The 14,186-nt window shown below is 45.4% G+C and overlaps 1 protein-coding gene across 1 annotated transcript in view; it reads right to left on the bottom strand.

Annotated features, from left to right (window-relative positions):
* WDR82 (WD repeat domain 82) overlaps positions 1 to 13,913 on the bottom strand; it is a 33,270-nt gene extending 19,357 nt beyond the window's left edge. Inside the window, 1 exon segment of the mRNA XM_030568862.1 lies at positions 13,304 to 13,913. Within this exon segment, the coding sequence (XP_030424722.1) occupies positions 13,304 to 13,464 (161 nt within the window). The 5' untranslated portion in view covers positions 13,465 to 13,913.
* Between the last annotated feature and the right edge of the window lie 273 nt (positions 13,914 to 14,186).

Raw genomic sequence — 14,186 nt, 5'->3', positions numbered from 1 at the left:
ACTGTCTGAAACTGAATAATCTGACAACCACATTTTATGCATAAACAAGTATTCATTCAAAGTTTCCATAGATACTGAGTGAGACTTCATATTAAAACTCCAAATTCCAGTATTCAAACCTGTTACTAGCTCACTAAATCTTCTCCCAATTCCATGTCCCTCTAATTTACCTTGGCTGCACCACTGATCAAATTCTCAAGCATTTTTTTTCAAGTGTTTGAAGTTTAGCCTCTCCACTGGCTCCTCTTCCCCATCACATCAAATGAAGATGTTTTGTCCACTCTTTAGAATACCAATTCAACTCAAGCCAGGCTGGGAAAAATCATATTGCTGAGACCTAGAACAAGTACAAGCTGGAAAGTTGAATGACTACAGACACAGTAGCATAGAGCTGCTAGAGGGAGAGTGACCAAAGGAGCTAAACTGGAGTGCAGCAGAGTTGAGCTGCTGCACAGACAAGGAGACCCAAAATGACTAAGAAGCAAAGAGTCCGGTAGCACCTTATTGACTAAGAGATGTACTGGAGCATGAGCTTTTGTGGGTGAATACCCACTTCGTCAGATGCATGTGAATATGACTAAGCAGAGCAATAAAACTGAGCTGCCAGGTAGAGGAGAGGAAATGGGCCTAGTTGATGTTAGCTATACAAGTAGTGCCTTGGGAGAATGGGTGGGAGGAGTGAAATACTTGAGCATGCCCAAGACTATGGACTGGTCTTCACTGCAGGCATAATTTGAAGGCATTTTACCACAAGGTTAAGTGTTAGGTTAGCTCGCCCACCAAGCCAGTGTAGGCTTTGAAGTAAAATAAACTTGACTATTTGCTGCTGCAAAACAATTCAATTTCTTTTAGGAGGGAAATGGCTGCTCTAATATTTTGTTACAACTTGGTAATCAAACTTCACTGCTGTTCCCAGAATCAGCCAGTTTAATTTGCAAGTTAATAAACCCTGACTGCCACATGATTTTATACATACATTTGTATTAAAAAATATACACAAACTGTCAATTTGAAAAATGCCTGAATCACACTTTTTTAAATTAAAAAAAACTCAAAAAAGCAGCCTGGATCTGCAAATGGTAATACTGAAGTCCCTGAGCCAATTAAATGGAATGCTTAATATCCATAGGGTTTCTTGTAAAAAAGATGAATGTTTTGTGTAACTTGCACAAAGCATGAGAATCTGATAAGGGCTGTCCTCTTGTAAATTGGTGCATGACCTCTAGAATTAATTCACTGAACACATTCAACTTTCCTTCTTATACTTGTATCAGGTCTCTAAGCAATACGATTCATATTCGTATGACTACTCTTTGGCTCATGAAATGTACGGAAACAGAAATTGGCATTTTGTCCATAAGAAATGCCTATTATTAGATTACTCCATAGAAACCCAACAAGGAGATCCAAAAGTTTGTCTTTTAAAATAAACAAACCTGGATTATAGTCACAGAAAGTAATTTCAATTCTTCGAGATTCTGAAATATCCTGCCTCTTGCAAGCCAAAAGTGGCCTTAATCCTGAACCAAACAATACAAACACCCACGAAGTAAAATACTTTAGAAAGCAGTTACAGTGTCCCCTAGGGATATTCTCAGAACGAATATATTAGTGCTACTGATGGAGCTACTGACAAGCCTGTACCTGAGCAAGAGTCAATGCACATCAGTTCTGTACAGGTTGGGTAACTTAGTACTATCTTCTGGATGCAGCAGTCAATATAGCAAAAATAATGAGGCGTCCTTCTGGCACCTTAGAGACTAACAAATTTATCTGGGCATAAGTTTTCGTGGGCTAAAACCCACTTCGTCAGATACATGGAATGAAAAATACAGTAAGCAGTATAAATATTACAGCACATGAAAAGATGGAAGTTGCCTTACGGGGGTGTGTGTGTGTGCACATCAGTGCTAACAAGGCCAATTCAATTAAGGCGGAAATGGCCTATTCTCAACAGTTGACAAGAAGGGATGAATATCAAGAGAGGGAAAAGTACTTTTGTAGTGCTAACGAGGCCAATGCAACCAAGGTGGACATCGCCCATTTTCAACAGTTGACAAGAAGGTGTGAGTATCAGCAGATGAAAAATTACTTTATAGTGACCCATCCACTCCCAGTCTTTATTCAGGCCTAATTTGATGGTGTCCAGTTTGCAAATTAATTCCAGTTCCGCTGTTTCTCACTGAAGTCTGTTTCTGGAGCTTTTTTGTTGAATGGCCACTTTTAAGTCTGTTATTGAGTGTCTAGGGAGATTGAAGTACTCTCCTACTGGTTTTTGAATGTTACAAATTCTTGATGCCTGATGTGTGTCCATTTTATTCTTTTGCGTACTATCCGGTTTGGTCAATGTACATGTTAGAGGGGCATTTTGCTCGCACATGATGGTATATATTACATTGGTACATGTGCAGGTGAACGAGCCCCTGATGGTGTGGCTGATTGGTTCCTATGATGGTGTCCCTTGACTAGATATGCGGACAGAGTTGGCAAATAAATGTGCTAATATCTAAGGTGCCACAAGGACTCCTCATTGATTTTGCTGATACAGACTAACACAGCTACCACTCTGAAACCAATTAATATAGGTTATTCTTGGGATCCAATTGTTATGCACCTTTATACCTCTAAGTGATGCTGCATTCTTGATCACCTACTAACTTGTGCTTGCTAACCTGGATCTCAAAAAACATTGTCCATATCTTAAAGTGTGAATTTGTTTTGAAAGCATTTCACATTTTACAGTTTAAGTAAAAAAACAGCTAACTAAGCTAAGCTGATGCCTTTCAGGCAACTGTAAACAATTTTGGAGGTATCCATCCAGGGATGCTGGGTTGAGAGTCAAACCACTGCAACAAAGGTAATGATCAATCATTTGAGTTGTCACCCATTTGGGCCATGCAACAGAAACCGAGACAAGGGCTAATATAGCCCAATTTAGGTGCATTTATTGGAACAGGCAAATATGTAGACACATTGTTTACCATGACTACTTGCCATTTCTCACATTTCAAGGAGACTCTCCCCTTTGGAGACTTTGACATTGCTGACCCTTAAAAGCTTTGTTGCTTTAATTATGCTGGCATAAAATTGCAAAAGAATCCTAGTGCAGAAGCAGTTATACTAAAATGACAAGATATACACCTGTAGAGCTTACTGCGGTCTCTCAAAGTGAAATAAACTACACAGGTATAGAGCACCTCATACCAATAGTTATGCGGATAAAAGCAGTAGTATATGCCAGTTAAAATAAAAGCAATCCCCTCACCAACAGTAATGATGGTAGAACTTAGTGAGTTTAGACACGGCATCTGCAAAAACTAGGCAGCACTATGTTGGAACACAGCAATGAAAGAGAATCTTGTCCATATTTTCAAAAACATATTATTAGGGATAAAAACTTTGAAAGGAAAGAGGAGTATTTGTGGCACCTTAAAGACTAACTAATTTATTTGGGCATAAGCTTTCGTGGGCTAAAACCCACTTAATCGGATGCATGCAGTGGAAAATACAGTAGGAAGATATATATATACACACACAGCATGAAAAAAATGGGTGTTGCCCATCTTAATTGATTAGTCTTGTTAGAGTTGGTATGGCAATTATCAGCAGGAGAAAAAACACTTTTGTAGTGATAATCAGGATGGCCAATTTCAAACAGCTGACAAGAAGGCATGAATAACAGTAGGGGGAAAATTAGCATGGGGAAGCATTTCTGGCTCCTTGGAGGCAAAACTATAGGGAAAAAAAAACTCAGCTACAGGCCTGATGCTGTCAAGTTTCACCATGGTACGGCAACCATCACAGTTTCTAGAGCTCTGAGTCCACACTATGGCCTAGTGATAAGAGAAATAATCCAATATAGCAATGTACAAATTATGTATCTTCAAGGCCACTTTACAAAAACAAGTAATAGATGCCTTTAAAATTACATATACTTTCAAATTCACAAATGACAGTGGATATGCAGGTTTTAAAAAAAAAATCCTGTAACCACCAGGCAACCTACACTTCCGGATACATTTATTTTGACAAAACGTTAATTACCTTTCAGCACTGCAATATCAAACTGTGGATTTTCCACAATTATGTTAATCTAAATAAGTCCACATCAGGTCATGACACGGACAGAAACTAATGACCCAAATGTAGATGCATTCCAGGCCCATCAAGCTACTGTCTACCTATTTGAAGTATATTCCTGGGGGAATTCTGTGCCAATAATTAAATATATTTATATATTTTATACCCAATAATCTAAAATTCTGCAAAATCTGTTTATCAAAAACACTATACAATCATGTCAATTTCAATTATTTTGGTAATTTATTTCAAAGTACCTGTCAGCATGGATGCCTAACAATACAGAAACACACAAAAATTCCCCCAGAAGTAGACGGTTAAAGAAACCCCTAAGACAGGATGGGCAAACTTTTTGGCCCAAGGATAACATCCGAGTATGGAAATTGTATGGTGGGCCATGAATGCTCACCAAATTGGGGGTGAGGGTGTGGTGGTGGGCTCTGGGGTGGAGCTGGGGATGAGGGGTTGGGGATGCAAGAGGGTGCTCCAGACTGGGATTGAGGGGTTAGGAGGGCGGGAGGAGGATCAGGGCTGGGGCAGGGGTGCAGGCTCTGGGCAGCACTTACCTCAAGCAGCTCCCAGAAGCAGCGGCATCCTTCCCCTCTGGCTCCTATGCGGAGGCGCAGCCAGGCAGCTCTACACAGCCAATGGGAGCTACAGGAGTGGCACTTGGGGCAGCGTGTGGAGCTTCCTGGCAAGCCGTGGAATGCGCTCCCCGACTGGAGCATCAGAGTGGGGCAAGCCCTGGACCCCACTCGAGGGTCTGGGGGACCAGATGTGGCCCCCGGGCCATAGTTTGCCCACCCCTGCCCTAAGACAATCCAATTGCTGTTTCTCTGCCCCCTACCCCCATGCCACTGCCTTCCTTGGCTCAGATACTCACATCCGCTACTCCCCAGAGTTCAGGGATCCAGGGGAAAAAACAGCCTGATGCTGGGTCCTGGATTTGCATGGAGTTTCCTGCACACCATCATCTCCTCGTTTCAGGGCATGCTGGCAACTGCAGCTGCCAGAAACCCTCCAGCTCCTACCCCCTACTCCCCGCACCAGTATCTCCCGGGTCCAATGGAGCTTAGCGGTGGACCCAGGAGAGGAGGTGGGGGGGGGGAGGAAATTCTGCACACACAACATTAATTTTGGAAAATTCTGCATTGCACAGTGGTGCAGAATTCCCCCAGGAGTAGAAGTGGGACTAGGAACAGTACAATCATGGACAGTAACTGCTCATCAGCACCAGCATTAGTGGAGGATGTTCAATTAAGATGTAGATTTCAAAGCTAGTGGACACCATCCATGTTACTAAGGTATTAGATTTTTACTTGAATTTGAAAGAACTTATAGTCTTAGTTTAGGCTCAGACAGGCCATGACAGTAACAGTTTAATTTGTATGAAGGCAAAGACATACTACACATAAAACCAAGTGATATACTAAACCAGGGGTCTCAAAACATGCAGCCCGTGGAGTTATTTGCTGCAGCCCGCCAAGCTCCCCACTCCCCCAGAATTATTTCTTGTGACCGCCAAGCTCCCGTCACCTGCTGCTCCCACAGCACACTGCATCCTCGCTCCTCTGCCTACCTCCAGGCACTTCTTGCTGCCAAACAGCTGTTTGGCAGCGCTTTCCAGGAGGGGGGGGGAACGGGGAGTCATGCGCTCAGAAGAAGAGGCAGGACAGGGGTAGGAATTTGGGGAAGAGGTTGGAATAGGGACAGGGAGGGGGCGGAGTTGGGGTGGGGACTTTGGGAAAGGGGTGGGAAGAGGCAGGGCAGGGGCTCATGGAATTGATGGAGTGGGGGCGGTGCCAGGGATTGGGGGGGGGACTTTTGTATCTTTATATGAAAAGGTGTCAGTGATGCGGCCCTCGGGCCAATGTACTAGTCCTCATGTGGCCCTCATGTTTAGTACAGGGATCTCAAACTTAAATCACCAGAAAGTATAAAAATAATCCACACAAAGTAGTCCAAAATAGAATAACCAGAATGCAGAGAGATGCCATTCTACAATCACAGCAGTGACAATAGTTCATTTTAATTTCCTTGACAGAATAAAAGCACAGCCAAGTAACTGGGACTATCATATCCAACTTTCCCTACTCATATGGAGTAGCATTTTATTGGACAGTCCCACACCTCCACTCTGCTATTATTGCCCTCTTCATCCACTTCCTCTACAAGGAGGTATTTTTTCCTCTAACCAATTTATGTATGCCTTGCAGCCTACTTTGTCATTCATGCCACTCCACTCCTTCCATCACTGAATTCCTAAAAACTCACCTCTACATTAAGCTGCACAGCATAAGATTTGAGAAAATTCTTTAAAAAAAAAAAATTTAACACTGAAGACAACCAAGATGGGCTCATATTAAACTGAGCAAACACATGACGATATATGTAACCCTAGTCGTTCCCTGTCCCATCCACACCCTACTTTTGGTCACCCTTTTGTGTCACATCAAAATATCAAATCAGTGATCACATCTTTGTCTTCTGTAATGCTCCATGCTCAATTCTGGGCCCTATAACAACAATAAACACTATCTTTGGTACACTGCTCATATTAGCAGAAAACCCGTATCAGAAAGAGGCATTTTTTGAGAAATACTGAGTAAGTGCACAAAGCGGTTTACCTTTTCTTGAAATAATTATATTTGGGACTTATGGTTTGGCTCACTTTGATCTGAGTCTTATAGTACATGACTCATGTTTTCCATCTACAGATGTTCTGTTCCTAAAACACATTTTTAATATATTTTTGTCTTATACCAAATCAGAAAGCGCATTTTTCAAGAGTTCTGTGAATTTGTTATTTATTCCCATAATGGATGTTCTACTGCATGCTCCAAGGAAGATTACAAGATGAATTTTACTCATTTCTGTTAATGAATAAAAATGACTATTCTCATTGTCTACATCCATATTTGCTCAGTTTCTGAAAACATCTCCATTCACTCAATCATAGAGCTGGAAGGGACCTTGAGAGGTCATCTAGTCCAGTCCCCTACACTCAAGGCAGGACTAAGGGCTTGTCTACATCACAAAGTTGCAGCGCTGGTGAGGGAGTTACAGCGCTGCAACTTAGGAGGTGTACACATCTGCAGGGCATCACCAGCGCTGCAACTCCCTGTTTGCAGCGCTGGCCGTACTCCCGTTTTGTCTCGGGTGTAGAGGATCCAGCGCTGGTGATCCAGCGCTGGTAATCAAGTGTAGACACTTACCAGCGTTTTTCTTGACCTCCGTGGAACAAGCAGGTATCCCAGCATACCTGAGGAAGCCTCTCTGGTAATCAAGCAGGTCTCCTTCCCCGCGGTTTGCTCCGGTGTTCTCCGAATCCCCCCCCCAAGCGGGTCTCCTTCCCCGCGGTTTGCAGGGGGGTTCGGGGAACGTGAGAGCAAACCGCAGGGAAGCAGGTCTCCTTCCCCGCGGTTTGCTCTCGCGTTCCCTGAACCCCCGAGCAAGCAGGTCTCCTTCCCCGCGGTGTGCTCTCGCGTTCCCCGAACCCCTGTGCAAGCAGGTCTCCTTCCCCGCGGTTTGCAGGGAGGTTCGGGGAACGCAAGAGCACACCGCAGGGAAGGAGACCTGCTTGCACGGAGGGGGTTCGGGGAACGCGAGAGCACACCGCAGGGAAGGAGACCTGCTTGCACGGAGGGGGTTCGGGGAACGTGAGAGCACACCGCGGGGAAGGAGATCTGCTTGCAGGGGGGTTCGGGGAACACTGGAGCAAACCGGGGAAGGAGACCTGCTTCCCCGCGGTTTGCTCTCGTGTTCCCCGAACCCCCCTTTAAGCCGCCCAACAGCGCTGCAGTGTGGCCACATCTAACACCACTTGCAGCGCTGGTTGCTGTAAGTGTGGCCACTCTGCAGCGCTGGCCCTATACAGCTGTACTAATACAGCTGTAACAACCAGCGCTGCAAAATTGTAGATGTAGACATACCCTAAGTACAGTATTATCTAGACCATCCCTGGCAGGCATTTGTCCAACCTGCTCTTAATGATCCCCAATCATGGAGATTCCACAACCTCTGTAGGCAATTTATTCCAGTGCTTAACCATCCTGACAGTTAGGAAGTTCTTCCTAACCTTCAACCTAAACCGCCCTTGCTGCAATGTAAGCCACTGATTCTTGTCCTATCCCCAGAGGTTAAGAACAATAATTTTGCTCCCTCCGCCTCGTAACAGTTTCAAATACAAAAAAAATTATGTCTCCTCTTAGTCTTCTCTTCTCCAGACCGAACAAACCCAATTTTTTCAGGTTTCAGAGTGGTAGCCGTGTTAGTCTGTATCAGCAAAAAGAACAAGGAGTTCTTGTGGCACCTTAGACACTAACATTTATTTGGGCATAAGCTGTCGGTTCTCCCACAAAAGCTTATGCCCAAATAAATGTGTTAGTCTCTAAGGTACCACAAGGACTCCTCATTGTTTTTGCCAATTTTTCAATCTTCCCTCATAGGTCATGTTTTCTAGAACTTTTGATCATTTTTGTTGCTATTCTATGGACTTTCTCCAATTTCTCCACATATTTCCGGAAATGTGGCACCCAGAACTGGACACAATACTCCAATTGAGGCCTAATCAGCACGGAGCAGAGCAGAAGAATTACTTTGTGTCTTGCTTACAATACTCCTGCTCATACATCCCACAATGATGTTTTCTTTTTTTCCAACAGCATTACACCAACTCATATTTAGCTCGTGATCCACTATGATACCTAGATCCCATTCCGCAGAACTCCTTCCTAGGCAGTCATTTCCCATTTTGTATGTGTGCAACTAACTGTTCCTTCCTAAGTGGAGTACTCTGCATTTGTCCTTATTGAAGTTCATCCTATTTACTTCAAACTGTTTCTCCAGTTTGTCCAGATCATTTTGAATTTTAATCCCATCCTCCAAAGCACTTAAAACCCCTCTCAACTTGGTATCGTCCGCAAAATTTACAGGTGTACTCTCTATGCCATTATCCAAATAATTGAAGAAGATATTGAACAGAACTGGACCCAGGTCCGATCCCTGCGGAACCCCACTTGTTATGCCCTTCCAGCATGACTGTGAACCACTGGTAACTACTCTCTGGGAACGATTTTCCAACCAGTTATGCACCCATCTTATTAGTAGCTCCATCTAGGTTGTATTTCCCTAGTTTGTTTATGACACAGTCACGCGAGACAGTACCAAAAGCAGTACTAAAGTCAAGAAATACCATATCTACCACCTCCCCCCATCTACAAGGCTTGTTACCCTGACAAAGAAAGCTAACAGGTTAGTTTGACATGATTTGTTCTTGACAAATCCATGCTGACTGTTATTCATCACCTTATTTTCTAGGTGTTTGCAAACTGATTGCTTCATTATTTGCTCCATTATCCTTCCAGGTACAGAAATTAAGTTGACTGATCTGTAATTCCCCAGGTTGTCCTTATTTCTCTTTCTAAGGATGGGCACCATATTTGCCGTTTTCCAGTCATCTGGAATGTCTCCCATCTTCCCAGGGCCGGTGCAACCATTTAGGCAACCTAGGCGGTCGCCTAGGGCACTGGCATTTGGGAGGCGCCATTTTCTTTGGCAGCAACCGCAGCATCCGGATCTTCGACCACCCCGGTCACCGCCAGCATTTAGGCAGAGAGAGCTGGGGCAGGGGATCGCGGGGAGGGCCGCCTGCAGCAAGAAAGGGGGGGGCCGCATGCAGGGGAACTCCCTGCACCAGCTCACCCCTGCCCCGCCTCCTCCTCCCCAAGCACGCCATGGCTGCTTCACTTCTCCCACCTCCCAGGCTTGCGATGCCTAAGCTGATTGGCACCGCAAGACTGGGAGGTGGGAGAAGTGAAGCAGCCACGGCGTGCTCGGGGAGAAGGCGGCGCAGGGGTGAGCTGCTTCACTTCGGTGTGCTCGGGGTGCTCGTGCGCGGAGCAGGGGTGAGCTGGGGCAGGGGAGTGCCTCAGGGCAGAGGGGAGAAGCTGCCGTGGGGGGGCACCTCAGTGCAGGGGCAGGGGGGGGAAGGGCGCAAAGTGGAAGTTTCGCCTAGGGCACGAAACATCCTTGCACCGGCCCTGCATCTCCCATCACTTTTCAAAGTGAATTGCTAACTGGCTCACATATCTCCTCAGTCAGCTCCTTAAGTATTCAAGGATGCATTTCATCAGGCTCTGATGATCTGAAGACATTTAACTCATCTAAGTAATTTTTGGCTTGTACTTTCCCTATTTCAGACTCTGACCCTACCTCATTTTCACTGGCATTCACTATGTTAGACGTCCAATCGCCACCAACTTTCTTGATGAAAACCGAAGCAAAGAAATCATCAAGCACCCCTGCTATTTCTACCTCTTCTGTTATTGTCTCCAACAATGAGTAACGGCCCTACTCTGTCCTTGGTTTTCCTCTTGCTTCTAATGTATTTGAAAATGTTTTCTTGTTTCCTTTTATGTCCCTAGCTAGTTTGATCTCGTTTTGTACCTTAGCTTTCTCTAATTTTCGTCCCTACATACTTGTGTTATTTGTTTATATTCACCGTTTGTAATTTGACCGAGTTTCCACTTTTTGGAAGACTTTTTTTAGTTTCAGATCATTGAAGATCTCCTGGTTAAGGCAGGGTGGGCTCTTACCATACTTCCTCCTATGGAGTGGGATAGTTTGCTCTTGTGCCCTTAATAAGGTCTCTTTGAAAAACTGCCAGCTGTCTTCAACTGTTTTTCCCTTTCAACTTGCTTCCCAAGGGATTGTACCTACCAACTCCCTGAGTTTGCTGAAGTCCGCCTTCTTGAAATCCACTGTCTTTATTCTGCTGGTCTCCCTCCTACCATTCCTTAGAACAGGGGTAGGCAACCTATGGCACAGGTTCCAAAGGCGGTACGCGAGCTGATTTTCAGTGGCACTCGCACTGCTTGGGTCCTGGCTACTGGTCCGGAGGGCTCTGCATTTTTTTTAATTTTAAATTAAGCTTCTTAAACATTTTAAAAACCTAATTTACTTTACATACAACAATAGCTTAGTTATATATTATAGACTTATAGAAAGAGACCTTCTAAGAACGTTAAAATGTATTACTGGCACACAAAACCTTAAATTAGAGTGAATAAATAAAGACTCAGCACACCACTTCTGAAAGGTTGCCGACCCCTGCCTTAGAATCATGAACTCTACCATTTCATGATCACTTTAGTCCAATTTGCCTTCCCCTTTCAAATTCTCAACCAGTTCTAGATTTGATGTTGACAAATAGGGAAGAACAGCCTCCCCACAGTAGCTTTCTCCACCTTCTAAAATAAAAAATCGTCTCCAATACATTCCAAGAACTTGTTGGATAACCTGTTCCCTGCTGGGTTATTTTCCCAACAGTGTCTTGGTAACCGAAGTCCCCCACCAGCACCAAGTCCTGTGTTTTGGATGATTTTGTTATTTGTTTAAAAAAAGCCTCATCCACCTCTTCCTCCTGGTTTGGTGGTCTGTAGTAGATCCCTACCATGACAATTTTTTTATCCCTTGTTTTTTACCCCTTTTATACTTACCCAGAGACTTTCAACAAATCAGTCTCTTATTTCTATCTCAATCTCAGTCCAAGTGTATACATTTTTAGTATACAAGGCAACACCTCCTCCCTTTTCTCCATCTTGCTCTATAGCAGAATCATACATTTTAATTCTAGTTTGTAGGTAAAGATGCTAACTACTCAAAAGGGATCACAAAAAGCACAGCAGAATCCTTTCTGCCTAAATAATACTGGCAATGTATTCTAGTGGAATGTCACCCTATTTTTTAACTGCATCCAAAGAAGTGGGTTTTTTAGTCACAAGAGCCTATGCCCAAATGAATCTGTTGTCTTTAAGGTGCCACTGGGCTCCTCATTGCTTTTACAGATTTTTAAAGTTATTGGGCATGTACAGTATGCCATCTTCAATTATGAAATGAAAATATATTTAAAAAGTTACCTTTTAAAATGGCAAACTGTTCTAGATGTATGTCAAAATGGTTTCTTATTTCATCCCATTCATTTAAACCCAAACAGGGTATTTAACATGCCCAAATCAATTTCTTTCTCTCTGGCTTAGATTTTCAATAGAAAGACTCCTCAAGAAATGAGTCTGCAGCAACGTGTAGTCAACAGTAGGCATATTTCTCAAAGGAAAATGCAAGGCCACTCCATTGACTTCAAAGTTGGACCCATATACATAACTTATCTGTAAGCATAGCTATCCATCAATTTTACTAACTAAATCTAAGATGAGAGAGCTTGAAAAACCATTCATTTACTCACCAGTGAAAGTAAAGATTTCTGTGGTCAGTGAAAAGTCCTGGGCCATCAACTAATAAATAATTTTAGCTCTTGTAAAACAAAATTCTAGTCCCCATAGGTGTGAAAATCACATTTGTAACCTTCCAAATATGAAGCAAAAAAGTCTTCCAGTCTATATCTACAATGCTACATTTAGGACCTGCGAATCACCTGTTTCAGCTCCACTGCAGATAGTAACAGTGAAGGCTGTAGTGTAGATGGGAATCAAGTGCTTTATCACAGTGCCATGACAGAATCGAATAAAAAGTAATCTTACTGCTGCTGTTGCACCTCTATTTTCAAGTTCTAATTTTTCTGGGTTTTTTTAGTTTTATACACTCATTCTATTTAAAAAACAAAAACCAAAAACCAACACCACCTATCCCAGGGCAGAGAAAGTTCTCTGATCTCCAGACACACAATTACAATATTTTCAGCTACTGCTCAGAGCTCTGCCAAGCAGCAGCACAGCCAAGCACATCGGAATCTCTGATCAAGTTTACTGTTGCAATAAAGAAAATTGTGGACAGCAGCAAAGCTAACAAAGAATGTCAATTTCACTCAGCAGCTTCTACCTGGGGGAAACCTGAGCATCAGCAACACTGGGTTGCTGTCTTCCCCACCCTGGGTCTTTCACATCAGCCTTTAGCTCGTAGCTTTAGCACTCTGGCTGGTAGGTATACATAAAAACCCATGCTAGTCTCCGCCCTTCCTGAACCCGCCTTTTCTCCCCGACAGACTCCTCACCTGGGACAGCCGATAATCCCAGGGGATCGATCCCTCTTGTTCCACCCGCCCAGTCCCTCAGGGCAACACCCCACCAGGCAGCGCTACGGCGAGGCTAAGAACCACCCACGGGCACGGGGGGTCCTGCAGTTGCGCCTTCGCACCACCACCATCACTCACCGGCCACCCTCCCCACTCCGCTCACCCCCCTCCCGCGGGCAGCCCGCCACTCACTTGCCCTCCTGGCAGTCGTAGAGCACGATGGAGTCGTCGTCGCTGCTGGAGATGACGGTCTCGCCGTTGGGGCTGAAATCGAAGCAATTGATCTTGTCCGAGTTCTCGCGGAAGACCTTGGCCACGCGGAAGCTCCGCAGCACGTTGTCCGTTAGCTTCATGCCGCGAGGGATGGGGCGGCGCGAGTGGGGTCTAAGGAGCCAGCCGGGGCCCAGCGGGAGCAGGGCACGGAGGACGCCGGTGAACGTGAGGAGCCGGGCGGCGGCCTAGAGGCCGCGGGGCCTGCGAAGTAGCGGGAAAGGGAAGCCGGGCGGGAGCCTGACGCGCGCGGGTCTCGGGCAGGGGCCGCGCGTCGCTGGCAGGCGGCTTCGGCACGGGCGGGCAGCGCCCTCAGGCGGGGTCGGCTCAGGCTGCGGAGCGGCGGCTTCTGCTCATTGTGTCCGCCATCTTCCTGCTACAGGGACAGACCCCGCCGCTCACGGGGGAGGAAGGAGGCCGGCAGCAGGGCATTGTGGGGCGGACGAGGGGGGGTCTTGTGGGAGAGTGGAGAAGCAGCGCATTGTGGGATTGGCGAAGCGCGAGGGCAGGAGAGGGGCAGAGCATTGTGGGATGCCGAAAGGGAGGGGGGCACTTGGAGAGGGAAGTAAAGGTGCAGTGCATTGTGGGATAGCGAAGGGGGACGTCAGCCACCGCCGGCTGGCCCCGGAGGCCATTTTGTGTGTGGCAGCGGGCCCTGCTCCTTCCCCGACAGCTGCTGGGCCCGGACCACTAAGCCCCCTTTTGGCCCATAAACTAAGCTACTAAGCGCCTCCCCGCTCACCTTACAGCTAGCCTATCAAGCTTGGCCTCCGTCTCAGCTGCTCAGCCCCCTTCCTGCCCCATA

Source organism: Gopherus evgoodei, chromosome 7 (assembly GCF_007399415.2).
Source record: "Gopherus evgoodei ecotype Sinaloan lineage chromosome 7, rGopEvg1_v1.p, whole genome shotgun sequence".
Lineage (NCBI taxonomy): Eukaryota > Metazoa > Chordata > Testudines > Testudinidae > Gopherus > Gopherus evgoodei.
Note: the sequence above shows the minus strand (reverse complement) of the source record. Positions and strands in the feature narration are given on the sequence as shown.